This window comes from Colobus angolensis, unplaced genomic scaffold (genome assembly GCF_000951035.1).
Source record: "Colobus angolensis palliatus isolate OR3802 unplaced genomic scaffold, Cang.pa_1.0 Scaffold98, whole genome shotgun sequence".
In the NCBI taxonomy this organism is placed as follows: domain Eukaryota; kingdom Metazoa; phylum Chordata; class Mammalia; order Primates; family Cercopithecidae; genus Colobus; species Colobus angolensis.
In genome coordinates, this window is record NW_012123820.1 from 2,238,917 (window position 1) to 2,259,781 (window position 20,865).

General features: G+C 36.8%; 1 protein-coding gene across 2 annotated transcripts in view; it reads right to left on the reverse strand.

Moving 5' to 3' along the window:
* MORC1 (MORC family CW-type zinc finger 1) overlaps positions 1–20,865 on the reverse strand; it is a 173,583-nt gene that overhangs the window by 106,050 nt on the left and 46,668 nt on the right. For both annotated transcript variants that reach the window (XM_011932752.1, XM_011932753.1), the window contains exons 9-14: positions 14,542–14,667; positions 8,050–8,129; positions 7,149–7,219; positions 4,981–5,045; positions 2,553–2,696; positions 443–597 (exon numbers count right to left, since the gene is read on the reverse strand). In XM_011932752.1, coding sequence (XP_011788142.1) covers positions 443–597; positions 2,553–2,696; positions 4,981–5,045; positions 7,149–7,219; positions 8,050–8,129; positions 14,542–14,667 — 641 coding nt within the window. The remainder of the gene's footprint in view (positions 1–442; positions 598–2,552; positions 2,697–4,980; positions 5,046–7,148; positions 7,220–8,049; positions 8,130–14,541; positions 14,668–20,865) is intronic.

Below are 20,865 nucleotides of genomic sequence, written 5' to 3' on the forward strand. Positions count from 1 at the left end.
TTTAACATATCTACAGTTACCCAGGGTCAGTAGTTTTTACTCTATGGTATGACGTAACATTATACGAGCTACTAAGGTCTGCATGGGACTATGTGCTCTCACACAGTGGAGTCCCAGAGCCCAGAGCAGGGTTTCTCAGTCTATTTGGAGCTATCTTCTGTTTCCTTCCTCCATGGTCAGCTGCCACCTCACTCTGTTCTCTGATTGCCATTCCCTTGTAATTTCTAATCTGCTGCTTTGTTTTTCACGATAGTTTGGGAAAGATTCTGAAATGGGCTCCCTTCTCACTCCTTCCTTCTCACTCCTGTTTTTAAAGCAGGAGCTCCCTTTCAGAGTTTTTAGTTGCTGGTAATCTGAATTCAGATAATCATGTCAGCTTAAAGAAATCACAGAAAGTAATCCCTCTGGTAAGTATCTCCTACTATGACTACTGAATACTCACTGATGCCGGTGTCCTTACAGTACTGGACCAAGTACTGTCCCATGACTTTTAGTAGATGATTATACTCTTGGACATTGAGAAATTCCTGTTTATTATGGGATGGTTCCATGACCTCCAAGGGTACATTAACAATTCCAACCACGCCTGCGCCAAGTCTGAGAAAATATATGCATATTTAAATTTTGAAAATTTGGCTAAAGAAAAAAATCAAATATATTCTGGTCATTTGAAATCATTTTTTTTTCCAAAAATAAATTGATTCTGTTGGTCTGGACCATGCCAAAGTTTAACAAGTTATTTAACGACGTTATCATAAATCTGTGGGGATCCCAACATGTTTGGTACCATAATAAAAAAATCACTTTAGTACAATGTTACTGAGTTAATATGACTCGTTTTACAAACCTATCACCTTACATGGAGAGTGAGGGTGGCTGGGAAGGCAAGGCCTTTTGACATTAAAAACCATGGTGCCTTACTGCAATAAACTGGCATAATCTTCTAAATGACAGTGGCCAGAGAACCACTTTCTTTCTCTGCATTTCATCTATCAGATTGGATTTCTCCTCTCCATTGCAGAGGTCCTCGGGGTGCTAAGTGAATTCTATGAAGGAATCACAGAGTTGGCTTATCCCACAGGGTAATGAGTATCTCACTTTAAATCTGCTTGGTGACATAACCTGCTTTGGGAAAGAGTATACAATTGTCTAAGCCTTTAGGCTGCCTTTTGTATGGCACATGTGTCAAAGCCTCACAATTTGGGGTCCCTGCCTATCGTGTTTTGCTACCACTTCACTCTTCCACCTTGCTTTCCTTTCACTATTCATTCTCTAAGTCTAAATTTGGGCTTCATTCTTCTAGAAGGCCTAAATTGACTTCCCCAGTTTGCTTTACTGCCCCTCCTAAATGCTCTTTTTGCACTGGATGCTCACCTCTAACGTAACATTCATTTATTCATTCAACCTCAGCACCTAGCCCTGTTCCAGGAACTAAGAATATGGTGAGAACCAGAAGTATAGGTTCCCTCTGGCTTTGAAGTTTCTCTTTTACAGAAGGGTGGCAGGCATGAAGCTAATAAACAGACAAGTATACAAGATCATTTCAGATGGTGATAAGTGGGGTAAGTAACATAATGCAGGTGCTGTGATATGTGAAGAGTGACAGGTGGGGGGAAGGGAAGGGACCAATTTTAATAAGACAGTCAAGGAAGACCTTCCTGTGGAAAATACTTCAGGCTCATGGCTGAATGGCATGTTAGGGCCCGCAGTAAGAACATCTGAGGACAGAAGGTTCAAGGCCGAGGAATGGCATGTCCCAAGGTCTCAGTGCAGAAATGAGCTTAAGAGGAACAGGAAATGCAGAGAGGGTAGGGTATTAGTAGGGGGTGAGGTCCCACAGCCAGTTAGAGGCCAGATAACTGGAAGCCCATACTATAGGTGCTTATTAAACAATGAATGAATTGCTAATTCCTTGAGAGTGAAGAAGCAAGATAGTAAATGCTCCCTGACCCTTTCTACTGGTCATGATTATCTTGTCTGATCCTGTCCTTTTCTGTGTGTCTCTTCAGGACTCTACATCATTGATGAAAGCAGCTTGAGAAGTTTCAGACCATTGGGAAAGCATGAGAATGTATTACTCTAAAATCCAAATAGGCTAGAGAGTTTCAGTAACATATGATCATACAGGTAACTGGCATGAACTCATACATGTAGGGGCTGCACAAAATGTTAATAGGGTTGCTTTACAAGACTATGGATTTTTCTTTTCTTTCTCTTCTAGAATTTATTTAATATGCTTGTATTATTTTTAAATTGGTAAAGCATTAAAAATTTAAGTCAAAGAGGTGGCACAAGGAATGGCCCCACATCAAGTTGCTCAATCAATGCATTGAAGAAAATTTCCCAAAGTGTGATTTTTCCTTAGAGCATGCATGCATATTCACTGATATTATAAATGAGGCAGATTAATGCCTGCATATCAACAGGAAGGGTGAATAGAGACTATGACACTTGCTCCCACTGTGATTAGTCACTCATCTCACTCCACAGACAGCATCTTACTGTAACCTCCCTCTCTCTGCTTATAACTCCGAAAGCAAAAACATACTTACAAGGACTTCAGTTTCAACTGTGAGCCCACTTTTTCATGCATTTTGATCAAACGGTCATTACTGTAAATGAACATTCCAGCTTGGCTTCGGTTTTCCACGTTCACTCCATAGAACAGGGAGAGTGTTCTGGCTTTCTTTAATTCTCTAGAGTTAGATTTAGAAAGTTTAAAAAGTTGTTTATTAAATAAACATATATAGTTTATGAAACTGCTAATAATTAAACTAGAAGGTTAACGTCAAAGGTATACATCCAAATATTTTGCAAAATCTGGTAGGCACACTCAGTTGTCTCGTATAGCCAAGTATTCTGCATGAACATGATGCCAGTAACTATGCCAGTCAAACAAAAGCATTCACTGATTCAAAAACACGTCTGCCAATTTAAATTGACAAGAACTAGAAAATGCTAGAAGAGTTGTGAAACATTAACTGGTCTTATCGGTACATTGCAGCATTTTTTACAAAATGATGACTTTGCTATTTTAAATTTTAAGTATTTCTAACAGTAGGTGTGATTTCTAAATTTCAGCATCTTCTCAAGTCTCCAGATATCCGACATAGACTGGAATGCGCCAAAAGATATTCTCTGGCTTCCTCTTAACCTTTTCCAAAATACAAGGTAAATAAGTTATTATCATAAAGCAAGTTTACAAGGGCAACAGATATGAGCTCCTGTTTTTCCAACTGACCTTCTATATTATGTTTTGTGTGAGTTTTCTATTAAAAGTATAGAATAGAAATTGAGAAATACCACAATGTGATAAAAACAGTTATGGTAAGGAGTTGTGATATAAACATCTGCAATATCAGAGGCTGCTAGAAGCTATGAAAATGCCTGGATGTGAGAGGTAGACTTGGTTTCAGACACAAGCCTGTTTTTGTAATAACCATGGTTGTGCCTCTTAAACTTTCTGTCTCATTTGAAAAATGGGACTAATACCTGCCTAGCCACTTGTGATGTTATAAGAACTAAAAGAAATAATGTTAAATATAAGCCTGGAACAGATTAAGTACATAACAATCGTTATTTTCTTTACCCAATCAAGGATGACAACAAAAATAATTCTCCTGCACTCACCCTGTAGCTCCCCTCTCTCCACAAACTTGGTCTTTTGTTTTATGACCATGTGCTATTACATTTGACATAATATACTTACTGGACTAATTAAATGCATCTATCATTAAAGAACAATTATAAAGTTCTATCAGTCCTTCCATGTGGATATGATATATATAGAACATAAGATATGAGTTAATATACTATATATTTATTAAACGCATGTATATCTAAGGTTAAACATACAGGAATCAAACTTTTTCTCAAAAATCACTACTCACTAATGAGATCCCAACTATTCAACAAAAGTACTGACTGTATAAGGGATACCTAAATAGGGTATTACAGTATATGACATAGTCACTCTATAATATTAAATGATATACTGATATTCTTCGATTAAAAAACCCAGCATTTGACCATTAAAACAAGTTCATGGCAACTGGCATTATTATTAATAAAGTGTTGATTGGTCAGTTTTCAAACATTTCACTGTATGAACTATCTCATACAGTGAACTTGTTTCAAGAAGGTTTTTATTTCTAAAGCCTTAGGGCTTCGTTTTTAAATTACAATTTATATGACATTTATTTAAATTTCTCTGGTAAATGCATAAGTAACATTTCACATTTATTTATTGTGATAAATGCAAAAGTGACATTTAAAATTTAAGTTTTGAGGAAAGTTATGGTTGGATGTCAGTGCATGGTTCATAAAAAATAATGTTAAGAACTAATCATACTTCCCTTAAAAATAGTTTCACAAAGTTATCACAGCTTTCAAAGTCCGATCTTATGTGGGCAGCAGTGACTATTTTCAGTTTAACTTGTTTAGCATTTGAGTTGGACAGCAAGTTAATCTTACAAATGTAAATATCTGGTTTTGTTAACATATCCTTGCTATTTTTATTTTAGCGATATATAAGCAATACATTCACGTGAAACATTACTTCCTATCTTAAATTTTAAGCTACTAGACAAAGGGAAGAAACTGGAATCAATTCTCTAGAATTTAAATGGCAAATGACACAGAGGCAAAGTGAGTTATCAGCTGATCCTCCAGGCAGTTCACTCCCTCATCCAGACATCTTCATCTAGCCCAAACAATTAAATGCTGAACTAATTTTTCACTTTTTTTGGAAGTTTTAACATTATGTAGACACACACGTGTACATGTAAATATACACTTTATCAATGTTTTACATTGCTTATCTTGGTTTTGGGACCTTGACTATATTAGATTTCAGATTATAAGACGTCACAAGCTGAAAAAAAATTGTCACAATAACCACTAAATCTACCTACTTAGAAACCAGAATTTGTTTTAACACAGTACAGAGGATTCCTGCAAACAAAAAAGCTTATGTCTCACCTTTGTTTTTCTCTAAGATCCTTTTGCTTTGCTTCTACATCTTCCAAAGCTCTCTGTAATACCTCCTGGAGAAGTGCATTGGTTAGGAGAGAACACAATGTCACTGAATTAACAAAAAGCAAGTTGATATTATCCTATTATACAAATGTTTCAAGGGTAACAACAGCTCACATTACCTAATGCAATTCTACCATCGTAGATTCTCAATACTTGATAAATTATTCAGTTTCAACACCTTAGAAGATAAACCAAATCTTAATCCACTATTCTCTTTTGTACATATTCAGATTATCCTCTCTGCCTTTTAGAGAAAGAAACTTTGTTCTCCATAATGGCACAAAGTCTTTGACAAAAACTACATGAAAACTTGGGTGACTTAGTGTACCCAGGTTCTGACTTTTGTTTGTGAGAACAATGCTCAATTATGTGACCACTAAGTGTTTTTGCAGGAAAAAAAAAGATAATTGAGAAATTTGGTTAGTAGCCAGCAGAAAATATCTTCTTCATATCGAATTCTGGATACCTCTAATATTTCTCAAATTTTCCCTTTATAGGATACCCCATGCCCAGTTAACTTTCTTATTAACACTTTTGATTTGATATATCAACTCATTCACTACTCTAAATCTGGTACGCTCCCTCTAACCAAGCAGAAGAGAAATAATTCATGATTGTTGTTCTCAGGCATCAGAATAGCCTCTTAACATGCTTCATCCTCCTGAGGTGAAAGGTGGGTATCTCTTTTGATGTATGGTACATCACTGAATGAACACTATTTTCACTGAATTTCCAGTAAAAGAAAGTGGAAAATGGTTGGCAAGTATTCCATTTAAAATTCATCTGCCCAGAAGAATTTAAGAGGTCAAAAGTTCAGGTCATTCTGCTTTGCTCTCTTCTCTGCCTTAAAGAAACCGGACTGCATCAGATCAACAAAGCAAACTGGTCAAGGACTTCCCTACCCTGCCTGCCCTCAGAGCACAGAGCAGAGGCAGGGAGAAGAAATAGCAGGAGGCAAAAAGGAAGCAAGGTCCTGACCCATTAGTCTTTCTCTGGACTCTCAAACATATAAAGCAAAGGGAAATGATTTCTTAAAAACAAAATTTTAAAAAGCTTAAACTATTAAAAATCAATAATCAATAACAATAAGATAGGTTTACCTTTAATTTAAAAAATGAAAAGAAAAAACTAAGAGAAATTGGGGCAAGCCATGGACAGAATTAGCTTTGGGGCATTACCACGAACTACTCTTTGATGTCATCCTTTACTCAAGACTTTAGATATGAAAGATCTTTATCAGACACAGCCTTGGTCCTGGAAAGTTAAATGGCAAAATCACTGAAAGGATTCATACATTCAGTCTGTAGAAGAGGATGAAGAGAAGGTGAAGTAAGGCATTTTACCTCCATATTCCTACTTATCCTTTTGCATGTAAGCAAATAAATATGTTGCTTAATGATTCACCATCGTTTAAAGCTTCACACCATATTTTTGGTAAGAGTTAGCAAACTTACAATACATGTCTTGCAGCAATATTCTATTTCTCTTAGTTGCAATGCATTATAATTAATAACAATAGTTCTTTTTGACTTATCTTACTCATGGGCATATTGTAAGAATTACAAAGAATGTTTATGAACTGTGTGGAGCAACTCATAATAAAAGAGCTTTGGAAGCTGAAAGCATTGTTATTAATATTCATAATTACAGTATATAATTCCTAGCACTAGCAGGAAGGATTGCTTATTAGACCTTTCCTTGCTTTCCTCATTTATTTAGGTCCACAGGGAGCTATAATTTGAATAGATATTTTCAAGGAGACTTGATAGGCTAGTTTTTTCCTCTGCTGGCTTTTCATTATTTTTTCCCTTTCTCCTGTTACTTTCCTTTCTATTTTAAAGAAATTGCTTGTGATGCTCTTCCCCATTTCAAATTCACTCCATGTTCTGTTCATCTTTTATCTCTGCCTCAGCCTTGCCCCCACTTGCTGAGTTTCTTCTCCTTTCTCTGCACTCATCTATTCTGTTGACCTGAGTTAAAATAAACTTAATCTTCTGAGCTTATCTGTGCTTAAAAGTTTAGGAAGTAGATGATAAGAGACAACTATGCACAGGAAAAAGCAAATGACACAATTAGCCATTTAATAAGACTACTCTCTTTACATATCATACCTTGGCAGAAGATAAAGAGGTTGTGTTACACTGGTTTACTTTGATTTGTGCTTCTTTCAATGTGAATTCAGCTGGAAGTAGAAACTGAATAGTTATAATATAGCAAAATTATTTCAAGCAATTTTAAGTGAGTATTTTCCATATATATAGCATGACCAGTGAAAAATGGCATACAGACCATGATCTCAGAAAACCCTATGTTCCTCTTATAACTTTTACACATTTTAAATCTTCCTTCTATTGGGCTTTCATTTAGGTACGACAATTTATAGGACATAAATATACAAATATAAATTCAAAAGTCATAAATGAGTTTTTAGCTGACAGAAATGCTTTAAAATCCACAAAATATAGATGTAGAGCTACTACTCACTCCCAGATACTGGGGAAGAGAGCTTTGTTCCTGCAGTAGGAGGAGTGAATATGTAGAACATCCTTCTGAAAGTACATGCAGTGCAGGGATCTAAAATGACCTAACACAGTGCTATGACAAGCAGGGTTTCTCATTTTATTTTTTAAAATAGAGACACAGTCTCACTATGTTGCCCAGGCTGGTCTTGAACTCTTGGCCTCAAGTGATTCTCCCACCTTGTCCTCCCAAAGTGCCTGAATTACAGGTGTGAACCACCATGTCCAGACAGACAAACAAGGTTTCTAACAAATATCAATCTAGTTTGAAGTGGGTTCAGGATCATACTTATAATAATAAATAATATCATGAGTAAACAAACTCAGAGATGGAAAGAATGTGCTTTGAAGTTCCACAGAGACAGAAACTACAATTAATTAATTGTAGTAGCTCCTACAATGCCTAGAGCAATGTATGTCTCAGAATCAGTGCACAATTAAGATTTGCTGAGTGACTGAACAACAATGATGTAGGCTACAGGTAATCGCATACCAATCTTTACTGCTTCTTCTGCCTTTTTAACTTCATTTTTAAATGCTCCTTTAAAAGAAGAGGTGACATAAAGATACTTTCTGAAAAGAAAGAAAAAAGAAGATAATCAAGTCAGACTATCATTTTAAAGTACGTAAGACAATATTCTTTAGTAAGACTATATGCTCCAGAGATACATAATTATTAAGAAAGATTCATCGAGTGAGTTGCATCCAGCTAGTAAATTAGCAAACTTTATACCTAAGCAAAATTCCTTGCCTTTCACTACTTAGAAATGTTGCTTTTGTAAGGAGACTTCATGAGAGCAATAAGAAAATCTGCCCACACAAATGTTCACTTAGACATCTAAAATAGGATAATTTTCTTTAAAAAATTTTATGAAGTTGTTCCCTTATCAAAGTTTCTGGTTAATATGCATAGCCCTCTTACTCAGATTATCATCAACACTGGATAAACTACTTCTCCTAGTCCCAAAACAATTATCTCTAACTGCGATGCTCAGAAACACACATTCATGTATCATTTTAAATTACCAAAAGCACATTTTCTACTTTATTGATTGAGAAACCTGTTTTCAAGGTCCATTGTTTTAGTGATCGCAAAGATGCTCTAGAACAATAAAGGAAAAAATATATACATGTATATATCCATAAACTCAAAGAGAACAAAGCATAGGTGAGAAAAGCTCTACAGAACCTGAGGTTCTCTGAATACAGTTGAAAGTATGTGAATCTGTTACAGAAAATTCTCCAAACTGGGCTTTAAAACATTGGTTTAAATCATCATAGAGAGAAAAATTCTAGAATAATATTTGGTTTGAGAATGCTCAAAGCTCTGTAAACTCTAAATGTACATCAATAAGAAAACAGTTAAATAAATCATAGTGCTATGCAATATATTTAACAATGACAAAGTCTCCAAGATATAACTGTAAGAGAAAATAACAAGTTGTATATAATTTTATGTTTAAAAAAATCTGTATGTGCATACATGCGCACATATACGAAACTGTGTAGAAAACAATCTGGAAAGATACTTATTAAACTTCTAACAGAGATTGTCCTTTGGGGAACATTACAGATTGCTATAGCACAGAATGAATGACAAGTGGTAAAAAGGGCTTTTGGTTATTTGATTTTTTTCCCCCATATCTAATTTTGTATTGTATAAATTTTTATTAATTTTACTACTTTTATGAGGAAAATAGAACCCTTCTCCATCAAGAGAAATAAAAATATGAAGAAACACTAAGTACCTTTCAAGGCTTTGTGCTGAAGAAGTATGGAACATAACTTAATACAGCATTTTGGGTGACTGGTTTGATCAGAACAACTTGCAGAAATTTAAACTTTCATTGACTTTAATTTTCACACTTAAAACATTTGTTCAAAATACTCTGGCCAATATCAAATACAGTATTTTAAAATTTAAGTTGAAAAAAACAGACTTCAAGTAAAGAAAATTACGGTTCTGAACTTTTATTAACACAGAAAAAAATTAGCCCCCAGTTGTAAATCATAACTACATTGTAGTATTCAATCATAATTCTTTCTTTTAAGAGTTTACCTGGTTTAATTATATTGTAAAAAATAATTCTAATCCTTAATTATTCTTTACAACATGTAATTAGGCAGGATCAATAATTTTCTGGTTCATATAATATTGATAGGTAGAGATGTGGATATCCAATAGACCTCCCAAATTTAGTATGTCCACTATGATATGAAGAGAAGTCCATCCACCATTCCTCCTAACCTCTATATTTGCACCTTCCCTATCATTCCCAAGATTTTGTTCAGGATAAAAATTTAGAAGGCCTTCTGGACTCCTCAATTTCTCTCCACCCCATATCCAATTCATTGGCAAGACTTATTGGCTCTATCTTCACAACATATCTGTAATCCAGACACTTCATCCCTTCCACCATTACCACCTGAGCTCAAGCTCATTTCTCTCCTAGAATACAGTAATAGTATCTATCCTACCTCAACTTCCCTCCTTTCTTCTTGTCCCATGAAATCAGTTCTCTACTCAACAGCTAGAATAATCTTTTAAAAACGTAGATCAAGTAATGCCACTCCTCTGCTCAAGTTATTCCATTCTCAATACAGCCACCTCTTCGTGTCATGTTGCTTCAGGCCTTACCTCATCTGCCCAATCTACTTCAATCTGTTTTCTGTGTTCTAGCTAGACTAGCCTTTGATTGCTGTCTTTGCACTTACTGTCCCCTTCTTCTGGAACCATCTTCCTACAAAATTATTGCATAACTCACTGTGCTACCCACCATCCAAGATGTCTCCTGTGTTTTTTTTCCTCCTGGTATTAATGCCTATGTATGGTGCCCCCACCGCAACACTAAATCTAGGCTGACCTGTGGCATGGCAAAAGTAATGCTCTGTCACTTTTGAAGATGGGTTCTAAAAGGTTGCAAATTCTACTTTGTTCTCTTGAATTGCTCACTCTGATAGAAGTCAACCATTATGTCATGAAAACACTCAGGTGGACCTGTGCAATGGACCTTTGTTAAGAGGAACCAACTTGCCCCAAAAGACATACACACTTACATGTTTATTGCCACATTATTCACAATGGCAAAGACATGGAATCAATCTAGGTGCCCATCAATGTTGGATTGGATTTTTTAAAAAGTGGTACATATACACTATAGCATACTACACAGCCATAAAAAAAGAATAATATCATGTCCTTTGCAGTGACATAAATGCAGTGGAGACCATAACCTTAAGTGAATTAACACAGAAACAGTAAAACAAGTACCTCATAATCTCATTTATAAGTGGGAGCTAAACGCTAAGCACACATGGACATAAACATGGGAACAATAGACACTGGGGAATACAAGACGGGGCAGGAGGGAGGCAGGGATGGAGGTATGGGTAGAAATCACCCCTTCTGGGTACCATGCTCATTAGCTGGGTGACAGGATCCATACCCCAAACCTCAGCATCACACAATATACCCATGTAATAAACCTGCACATGCACCTCCTGTACCTAAGATAAAAGTTGAAATTTTAAAAAAAAGAATTACCTGATATTTTATCATCCATTTTAATTTACATGTTGTCTTTCCTCCCCCACTAGAATGTAAGCTCCATGAGGGCAGGAATTTTCTCTTTTTTGCTTTTTTTTTTTTTCTGAGATGGAGTTTCACTCAGTCGTCCAGGCTGGAGTGCAGTGGTGTGATCTCAGCTCACTGCAACCTCTGCCTCCTGGGTTCAAGCGATTCTCCTGCCTCAGCCTCCAGAGTAGCTGGGATTACAGGTGCAAGCCACTATGCCCAGCTAAATTTTTGTATTTTTAGCAGAGATGGGATTTCACCTTCTTGGCCAGGCTGGTCTCAAACTCCTGACCTCAGGTGATACACCTGCCTCGGCTTCCCAAAGTGCTGGGATTACAGGCGTGAGCCACCATGCCCAGCCCAGGAATTTTCTCTTTTTGCTTTTGCAAAATGTCCAATGCCTACAAGAGAGCCTTGCACATAGTGGTCATTCCATCCACTTGCTCTTACGCATTTGTACAATAACAGCTACTACTCGTTTACAAACATTTCAGAAATCTTACTGTTTTTATGTTTAACATAAAACACTGTTTTATTTTAGTCTTCATAATAACCTCAGTGGCAGAGGAATTCCCAATTCACAGTGGAGAAAAGTAAGACTCAAGTAATTGCCAAAGGTCCACAACTAGTAAATGACAAAACCTAAATTCCTATCCAGGTTTGGCTAATCCAAATTTTGCTTCCAACTATCATACTGTAATGAAAGATTAAATAATTCAGTACTGTAAAAATTCAAAAATGGACACATAACATGCATGGTACACAAAAATCACTGTTCAAAAATTACTAGTCTGATGGGTGGGTGGGGTGTTAGGGTATGGAAAGCATCCCTAAACACTGAATTCTGTTTCGGAAGCATAGTGTTGCAGAGTATTCAACAACAGAACATAGCGTTAATGTCCCTGAATAACTTAAAAAGGACTATGAAGTTCCTCTGAATGTGGGGTAACACCCATCTCAACTCATTTGGGCTCCCTTCAGCATCATGGGTCTATGGTTAAGCAATGTTAATGAAGAATGTTTGTTGCCTAAGATCAAGTAACATAACCATAAAATAATTTGTCTTTATTATATAAACAATATTTAAGACTCCAAGAATTATAGACTTATAAAATGTTTAAGAGACCTGAGAAATCACCTAGAAGTTTTTTCAAAGCAATAATTTCTTCCATGATCCAGACTCCTCCAGAGACAAATTTGCACTCATCTTGGGTGGGAGTCTGTTCCATTGCAATACACTCGAATGGGAAGCAGCCATCACTTGATATAAGTAAGTTAGGTAGATTACACTCAATTTACTAAAATTCCCTCAGAAAATAGAGACAAATCCACATTTTCCACGGGCTTAAACTATTTTTTTACCCAAACTCACTGAGAGAAATTTAATTTGAAAAGATTGGCTACACTGATTGATCCAGGAGACACTTGGCGCTCCCCAGAAGAATAAGACTGATGAAAAGGAAACATTGCTTTGATATTTATTAGGAAATGAATGAACTGATTTATAGGGAAAGTCTCAGGATTGGAATATTTTATTTTCGAAAGATGAGGAGCAGTATAATTAGAAATCAAAAGTAAAGCTTTTGCAAAATTCATTGGTGTGTGCTCAGGGAGTACGATGCAGAGATCTATCATTTTAGTATTAATATCTTTAGGAGTGACTGCAAGGCCCCTCTCAGGACAGCTACTGCATTTTCATGCAAATAAGACAAGATGACAAATGTAGACATATTATAAAGAGTTAATGTGGTATAGGAGAAGCAGCATTGAATTTGGATTGGTAAAGAATTTAGAGCCAGAAGGTTTGAGTTCTTCTCTAGTTTTAACATTTCCTTATCTCTAAAATGATGATGATAACCTAACACACAGTCTTACTGCAGAAATCAAATGAAATAGTTCAGGTAAAAAGGCACATATATAGGCAGTGTACACAACTTAAATGTTTCTCCCAATAGATATCAAGGTCCTCAAAACAAGAATTAATTTTATCTTTTTTCCATTTTTCCATAAGTTATTGGGGTACAGGTGATGTTTGGTTACATGAGGAAGTTCTTTAGTGGTAATCTGTGAGATCCTGGTGCATCCATCACTCAAGCAGTATACACTGCACAATATGTTGTCTTTTATTCCTTGGCCCCCTCCCACTCTTTCCCCCCACAAGTCCCCATAGTCCACTGTATCATTCTTATGCCTTTGCGTCCTCATAGCTTAGCTCCCACATATCGGTGAGAACATATGATATCTGATTTTCCATTCCTGAGTTACTTCACTTAGAATAATAGTCTCCACTCTCATCCAGGTCATTGCAAATGCTGTTAATTCATTCCTTTTTATTGCTGAGTAGTATTCCATTGTATATATATATATACCACAGTTTCTTTATCCACTTGTTGACTGATGGACATTTGGGTTGGTTCCATGATTTTGCCATTGTGAATTGTGGTGCTATAAACATGTATGTGCAAGTATCTTTTTCAAATAGCTTCTTTTCCTCTAATCTCAGACTCACAGAAAAATCTGGTAAATGTTTGGCGTGTAAATGAAAGACTACCCAGAAACCACAATAAGAAAATGACCATTGTGATGGCATGCATAGTTGGATAAAATGGATTTTATAATATGTAAATATAAACTTAAAGGCCGGGCCTAGTGGATGGCCAGGCATGGTGGCTCACGCCTGCAATCCCAGCACCTTGGGAGGCCAAGGCAGGCGGATCACTTGAGGTCAGGAGTTTGAGACCAGCCTGGTCAACATGGTGAAACCTCATCTCTACTACAAATACAAAAATTAGATAGGTGTGGTGGTGCACGCCTGTAATCCCAGCCACTCAGGAGGCTAAGACAGGAGAATCACATGAACCGGGGAGGCAGAGGTTGCAGTGAACCAAGATTGCGCTACTGTACTCCAGCCTGGGTGACGAGAGACTCTATCTCAAAACAACAACAACAAAACCTTGAAAACATTTATGTTAAAGTAAAAAAACACATAAAATATAAATCAACCAGATACATATTTATAAATATATTCATTCTCTATGTATAATATAAGCATGTACATATATAGTTTAATAGTTCAAATGTATTGTGTAAACAGAAGATATACGTGAACTGTGATCATTTAGTGGAACTAATTGTTGTCAAAGCACCTAAAATTCACTGAAGTAAAAAACAAATTTCTACTTGGGGTGATGATCTAACTTAGCATGCTCACTGCAGTGTGTTTCTATTACTGCCAAATATTTGTTCACATCCAATTACTCTTTAGCAAACCTTCCCGGATGTGGTTTAAATTTTGTTTATAATGTAAAAATCTTACTATCAAAGTCAATGTCCTCACTTTGACAACTTTAGGGAGCACATCAATTTTATAAATAAAAACTCGGTGCAGATAACTGAAGAAAGATGAGTTACCTGGGTCTGTAGAGGCAATAGCAAAGATATTTAGTCTTAACTCTCTTGGCTTGAATGAATATTCTCATCCATGGGTTAAAATACAGAACAGATGTGTAGGCTCTGAATGACCACTTGGCTGGGAAACTGAAACAGAAAATACAAAATGTCACAATACAGAGGACACAACAACTACATCTCTTTGAGAAGAAATAACATCAGACTATCAGGTTATTATTGTTACTACAAGAAGCTTCAGGAACTTTTCTTCTAAAACTAATGACACCACAAACACCAGCAAATCTCACAACACTCACTTCATTAAGGAGGCCTCTAAACACAGGCCCAACACAAGTCATCTACACTTTGGTTAGAACTGAACTTCTGTTGGCAACCAACTGACTCTAAGAAGGCTTATATCAGCAACCTAAAATACACCTTCCATTAAAGTTGTTGACCTAGGAGAACAAAGTCAAGTCAATTAAACAAAACAATCCCTCGTTCAAACATAACAAAAAGAATCCAGGCTCACATGAATAAAAAGCATTTCCATCAAGTCCTTATAAACAGAGAAATATAGCAAAAATGTTTCATTTGCTTTTAAAATTATGATCAAGAAACATAAAATTTCATTCCATAAGAGCAGTAAGTATTAAAATAAGTATTTATGGCCAGTTGAGGGGAAGCATCTGACATGATAATGAAAAAGGAGAAAAGAGAAAAATAAAGGATGGGAAGGCAACAAAACGGAAGCAAAACCAATGTAAATAGCCTATGAAGAAAACTACCCTTGTAAAGCTCCATTTTGGGAAATTACCATGTCATTGTATACTTATAACTCCAGGGAACTTCTATATTAAAGTCCGTTTATGAACTGTAAATCCTCTCCAATAAGGTAGGAAATAAAGATCTACAACAAGCCCAGCCACGCTGAAGAAGCGATGCTCTTTACCACTCGGTCACAGAAAAGGCCACACTCTACAAGGTCAAATGGAAAGCAGAGAGCTGTAAACCCATCATTTTTATACTTGTACCTCAGTCCAGAATAAGACAAAGATGATGGGAAAAAAATGTAAGGCCTGTCTAAGGGGGAACTACTCAACAGGTCAACACTATTGCCAGTAACTCAGTAAAACAGGCAGAGCTCCAACAAATTTTCAAAAATGAAGATGAAGCCATAAGAAATTCAAGAATTGCCTGGTTGATTTTAAGTTCCTTCAGGCAGGATCTGAAGCTCATTAAAAAGTCAGGAATTTATTTTAATTGTTCCAAAGGAAATTCTCTGAAATAAATCTCGAGCAGAATTTTCTCAGTATAAATTACATATTAGTATCTAGTCCATCACTCTTATTCCCTAAATATTAATACTAATATATTTTTTAATGTAACAAAATAGGCTGTATTTGGGTGTTGTACTACAAATACAACAATGTAGTTGCTTTTAGTACATCTGGAACTGCACAATTAAGTATATCCTCACCTGATAAAAGAAACGGAAAGAAGTCACCTTGGGACCCTTGCCATTATTTAAATCCTTTCTGGATCTCCTGATTTTAAATTGCTCTTAGAACTGGTAGCTCTTTCTTTTGACTCTCTTCAAAATTGATACATCTTTATCATTTGAAGGTAAAAGTCAAAAGTAATTCAGAGACAACTTTGAGAATCTGAGAAATACGGTGAGAGATACAACCAGCTAAACAAATTTTGGCTAAAAATATATATATATACACACACATATATACACACACGTACGTGCTATGAGGATGCAAAGGCATAAGAATGATACAGTGGACTTTGGGGACTTGTCAGGAGGAAGAGTGGGAGGGGGCCAAGAAATAAAAGACAACATATTGTGCAGTGTATACTGCTTGAGTGATGGATGCACCAGGATCTCACAAATTACTACTAAAGAACTTCCTCATGTAACCAAACACCACCTGTACCCCAATAACTTATGGAAAAATAGAAAAAAGATAAGATTAATTCTTGTTTTGAGGACCTTGATATCTATTGGGAGAAACATTTAAGTTGTGTACACTGCCTATATATGTGCCTTTTTACCTGAACTATTTCATTTGATTTCTGCAGTAAGACTGTGTGTTAGGTTATCATCATTTTAGAGATAAGGAAATGTTAAAACTAGAAAAGAACACTAATCCTTCTACCTTTAAATAGCCTAATTTATTCACTCATTCAGTAACTAGTTATAGGTAAATATTCATAGCATGCATGTTGGGGATCCTCAAGGTCTCCCCTATGTTAGGAGATTCACTGGAAGGACTCACGGGCCTTAGCACACGATTGTACTCATGGCTTCGACTTACCACAGTACTCTAGTGAGGACACACAGTGGCTCACAAGGTAAAAAAAATAGGTGGAGTCTGGAGTAATCTATCTGCTAGCTTTCCTACATCCTCTTCTCCTTATGAAAGTTCACACAGAGCATACTTTTCTCCCAGCTATGAAAATGCAGCAACATGTGTATGTTTCCACCTAGGAAAGCTTGTTAGAGACTTAGCATCCAAGGTTTTTATCAGGAAGCTAGCCACACAGGCACCTTCGGCCTAGCATGTAGCAAAGTTCCAGAGTACCCGAAGGAAAGGAGGTTTGCATATCAGCCATATGGTTTGCACAGTCTAGCACAGCAAGCCACTGTTATCAGCTAGGAAAGGTTTTATGTCATTGTAGGAAACTGTTTACCAGGCAAGTTCCCAAAAGTTGGGGCCACAGACCAATTTTACAAGCAAGCCTTTCTAAGAGTAGACACCTGCTATTGTTAACCTTTTTTTCTCACATGCCTACTTTTGGAAGTTCCTGTTTATTTGTGACAAATAGAAGGGTACTACCTCTTATTTACGGTGTCTTTGATAAAAAGAGACAAAGAGGGCTAAATATAAAAGATGTAAGTGAAATGGACCACTTCATTATACATGTCAAACTTTTTTATATGATGCATAAGATCCTTCACGGTCTGGCCCCCACTTAATTCTCCAGCCTCATCTCTTGTCTTCAATCTGGCCATTCAGGACCATTCTCAGTTCTCCAGCCATGTAATCATGCTTTCTTATCCAAGGCTGGCATGTTCAGTTCTTCAGCCACTCTTGCTGGGTGCACCCCTTTTCACCCTACGGTATACAACCTGAAATTGCACTTCCTTTCAAAGCCTTCCCTCACTGAGAGAGGTCAAGTGCACTCCTTTGTGCTCCCCTTCCTTCTGTACTTCCCCTGTCAAAGAACCTGCCACTCAGTGCTGTCATCCTCTGTCTGTGCATCTGCATCCCTAAATGGCTGTGAACTCCATGCAGCTAGCGCTCTCATCAATAAAAATATGTTGAATAAACGACAATCATTCAGTACTTCCCTGGCTTAATTTGGAATAAACAACAGAGGGTTCCTTATGTAAGAAGGATATTTTAATGAAGGATTATCCTCAATGGCAATACTACCAGTCTTTACAGACAAAGCCATCCACTTAGGAAAGGGACATAAAAATATGCTAAATAGTCAGGGTATCTTCAGAAGATGAAAGGAAAAAATACTATTATTCCACACTCACCAGGAACTGTTTCCATGTATTCTTCAAGAGTTTTTCTTCCTGTTTCCTCCTAAATACCTTTCTTTCCTCCTAAATACCTTCCTTTCTCTTCATATCTCTGTCTTTCTCTCTCATTTTCTATGTAACTGGCTATGATAAGAAACTGAAGAAGAGACAGAAAAAACCCCTACAACACACACACACACACACACGCACACACACACACACACACACGCACCCCAGTCACAGGACAGATATGGGGAAAGAGGAGAGTGTTTCAAGGCAGAACCTGGCTTCATAGTCTGTGGATATAATAGGAGGGCATGGAGAAGAATCGATGCTTTTGTCCCCTGCTCAGCACTGGGTATTTTTAACAGTCTCTAATTTAGCCCCTACCTGTGGCTGTGCTCTCTGTGTGGCCTCTTTCTTCTCCCAATCTGTCCACAGTATTCTGCTGCTGTTTCAAATGCTGCTCCATGTGCCATGTATCATGGGTGGATCAGTGTGTTGCAGTCATCAAACTGTGTTAAGGGCAGTGAAGGAGCCAGAAAGTAATGTTCTGTGGCCAAGGCCACATTTCCTTATCTGCTGATTCAGATTCTCTGTGGCTGGAGTCTGGAAATGTGAGGTTTTTAAAGCTACCCACGTGATTCCTTTGACTCTGCCAGGTTTGGACACCACTGCCTAGCTGACCTAGTGGACACGGTGGTATGTAAGGCAGGTTGCCACAAAGAGGGGAGGAGAACAGTCTCTCACAGGTGTTTGGACCTAGATACCAGCTGAGAAATACAACCCCTACATTATCCACAGTGGGCACACAGACAACAGACCCCCATCTAGCCCAACAACTGGGCTACTTTTATAAGGTCCTGGGTTGAGAAAATGCCTCTAACCTGCAGACTAAATTAGGTTCCTTTTGCAATATCTCAGAAGTGCCATATTTTTATTCACGAAAATATTACATAACCAAAATTGTTTTCTAAATTACTCAAGTCCTTAAAAATCTCTGAAGACATTTTGAAGTTGAAATTAACAGGGTTTGTATTATCTTGAATATAAATAAGTGCATAAAGTTTTTAACTAGTTTAAATTCTGAACTTTAAAGGGGGTAACCAAATTTAATATTAGGGTAGCTTATACCCATGAGAAACGTCAACTCGAAGAGGTAATATTTTTAAAAAAGTTACAAGCTACACAAAGTAATGAAAGTGCTTCTTTTGTGACAACCACGGTATGGCAAGCAGCACATTAGAACAATTTGAAGCTATAACTTTTGATGTGTTCCTGGGCAGCTCAGTTAAGACATAAAAAGTAGAGACATTATGGAATGCTGCCCAATGACTGTCAATTTAGAAACATGCTGGCAACATGGCAGCTAATTTTAAAACATTACCTAGCACAAAATTTCAACTGCATTACTCTGTATTATATCATCACTCTCAGAGCTGTTTTTTGGATGGGTTTTCCTAGCTGCCTGAGATCGATCCCAAGCCATGGCGGATTTCAGGGATGTGGTAAGCCTCTTTGATGACAGCCAATTACATGGCATGCCTTTTTCACTAGGGGCTGTGCTTTTTTCTTACAAAGTTGAGTGATTAATATTTATAATGTTTTGAAGATAGTTAAGTCACTGAAAGCAACATGAGCATACAGAAATAATATGCAAAGGAGACAGGGTGAAATGGACACATGGTACTGACCTCCAAAAAGGGAATCAAGAAAGATGATATAAGGTGTGATCTGGCCTTCAGAGTTTGGAACTCGAAAGAGATTTCAAAGGTAACAGAAGTACTTTACAAAATATTTTAAATTCCCTCTCTCACCCTAATGAAGCTCTCCAATGATCTTCAAGGATGAAGGACAATGGAACTGATACTGAAAGTCCAAACACCTTACAATGAAAGCATTTATCATGTCCCTAGAAAATTATCTAGACATTGACATTCAAATCAATTTACTTGAATTTAATTCATTTTTTATTTGCTATGTACCAGACACTGAGTTACTTTCCACAGCATGATAGTAAGCTAGAAAGAAGTGTTGTAGGAAAAAGTAGGAGGGGAATTGTGGAGATTACTAAAATATACAGAGATTTTCCACGTGCCTGGTACTGTGCCTGTTCTATTTAAACAGCTTCCGTGTGAAGTAGATGATGTTATAGCCTTATTTTATAGATGGGAACACAGAAGTTCGGAGACTGAAGATAACTTGTCACTAGAATTAAAGCTCTCTCAACAGAACTCAAGTCACTCAATGGCATATCAACCTATAGTTCTAGTCTCTTCCATTTGCTCCTACAGAACTGAATTCAAAGATCTGATGCCCATGTTTTCTAGTTCTATACATACCTCACTGTACAATATAAGTCATATGGCAGTAGACAACCAATATCTCCTAGCCATTCAGTTAAACCTAATGTCTCTGATGATAGATCATGCCATTATGTAAAAGAATATCCTTTTGGAAAAATAAAGACATTTACAGAATCAGGCTAGTAGACTAGGAATATATATATTTCTCCTGCTAAAATTCAAGGAAGATTATTAACAGTGTGAAGAATAAGAAAACTATATGACTCAAAGACAGACACACAATGGGAATTATTAAAAGTTAAGAGAAAATCTTTGTCCATGCCTACATCCTGAATGGCACTGCCTAGGTTTTCCTCTAAAGTTTTTATGGTTTTAGGTCTTACGTTTAAGTCTTTAATCCATCTTAATTTTTGTATAAGGTGAAAGGAAGGGGTTGAGTTTCAGTTTTCTGCATATGGCTAGTCAGTTCTCCCAACACCATTTATTAAATATGGAATC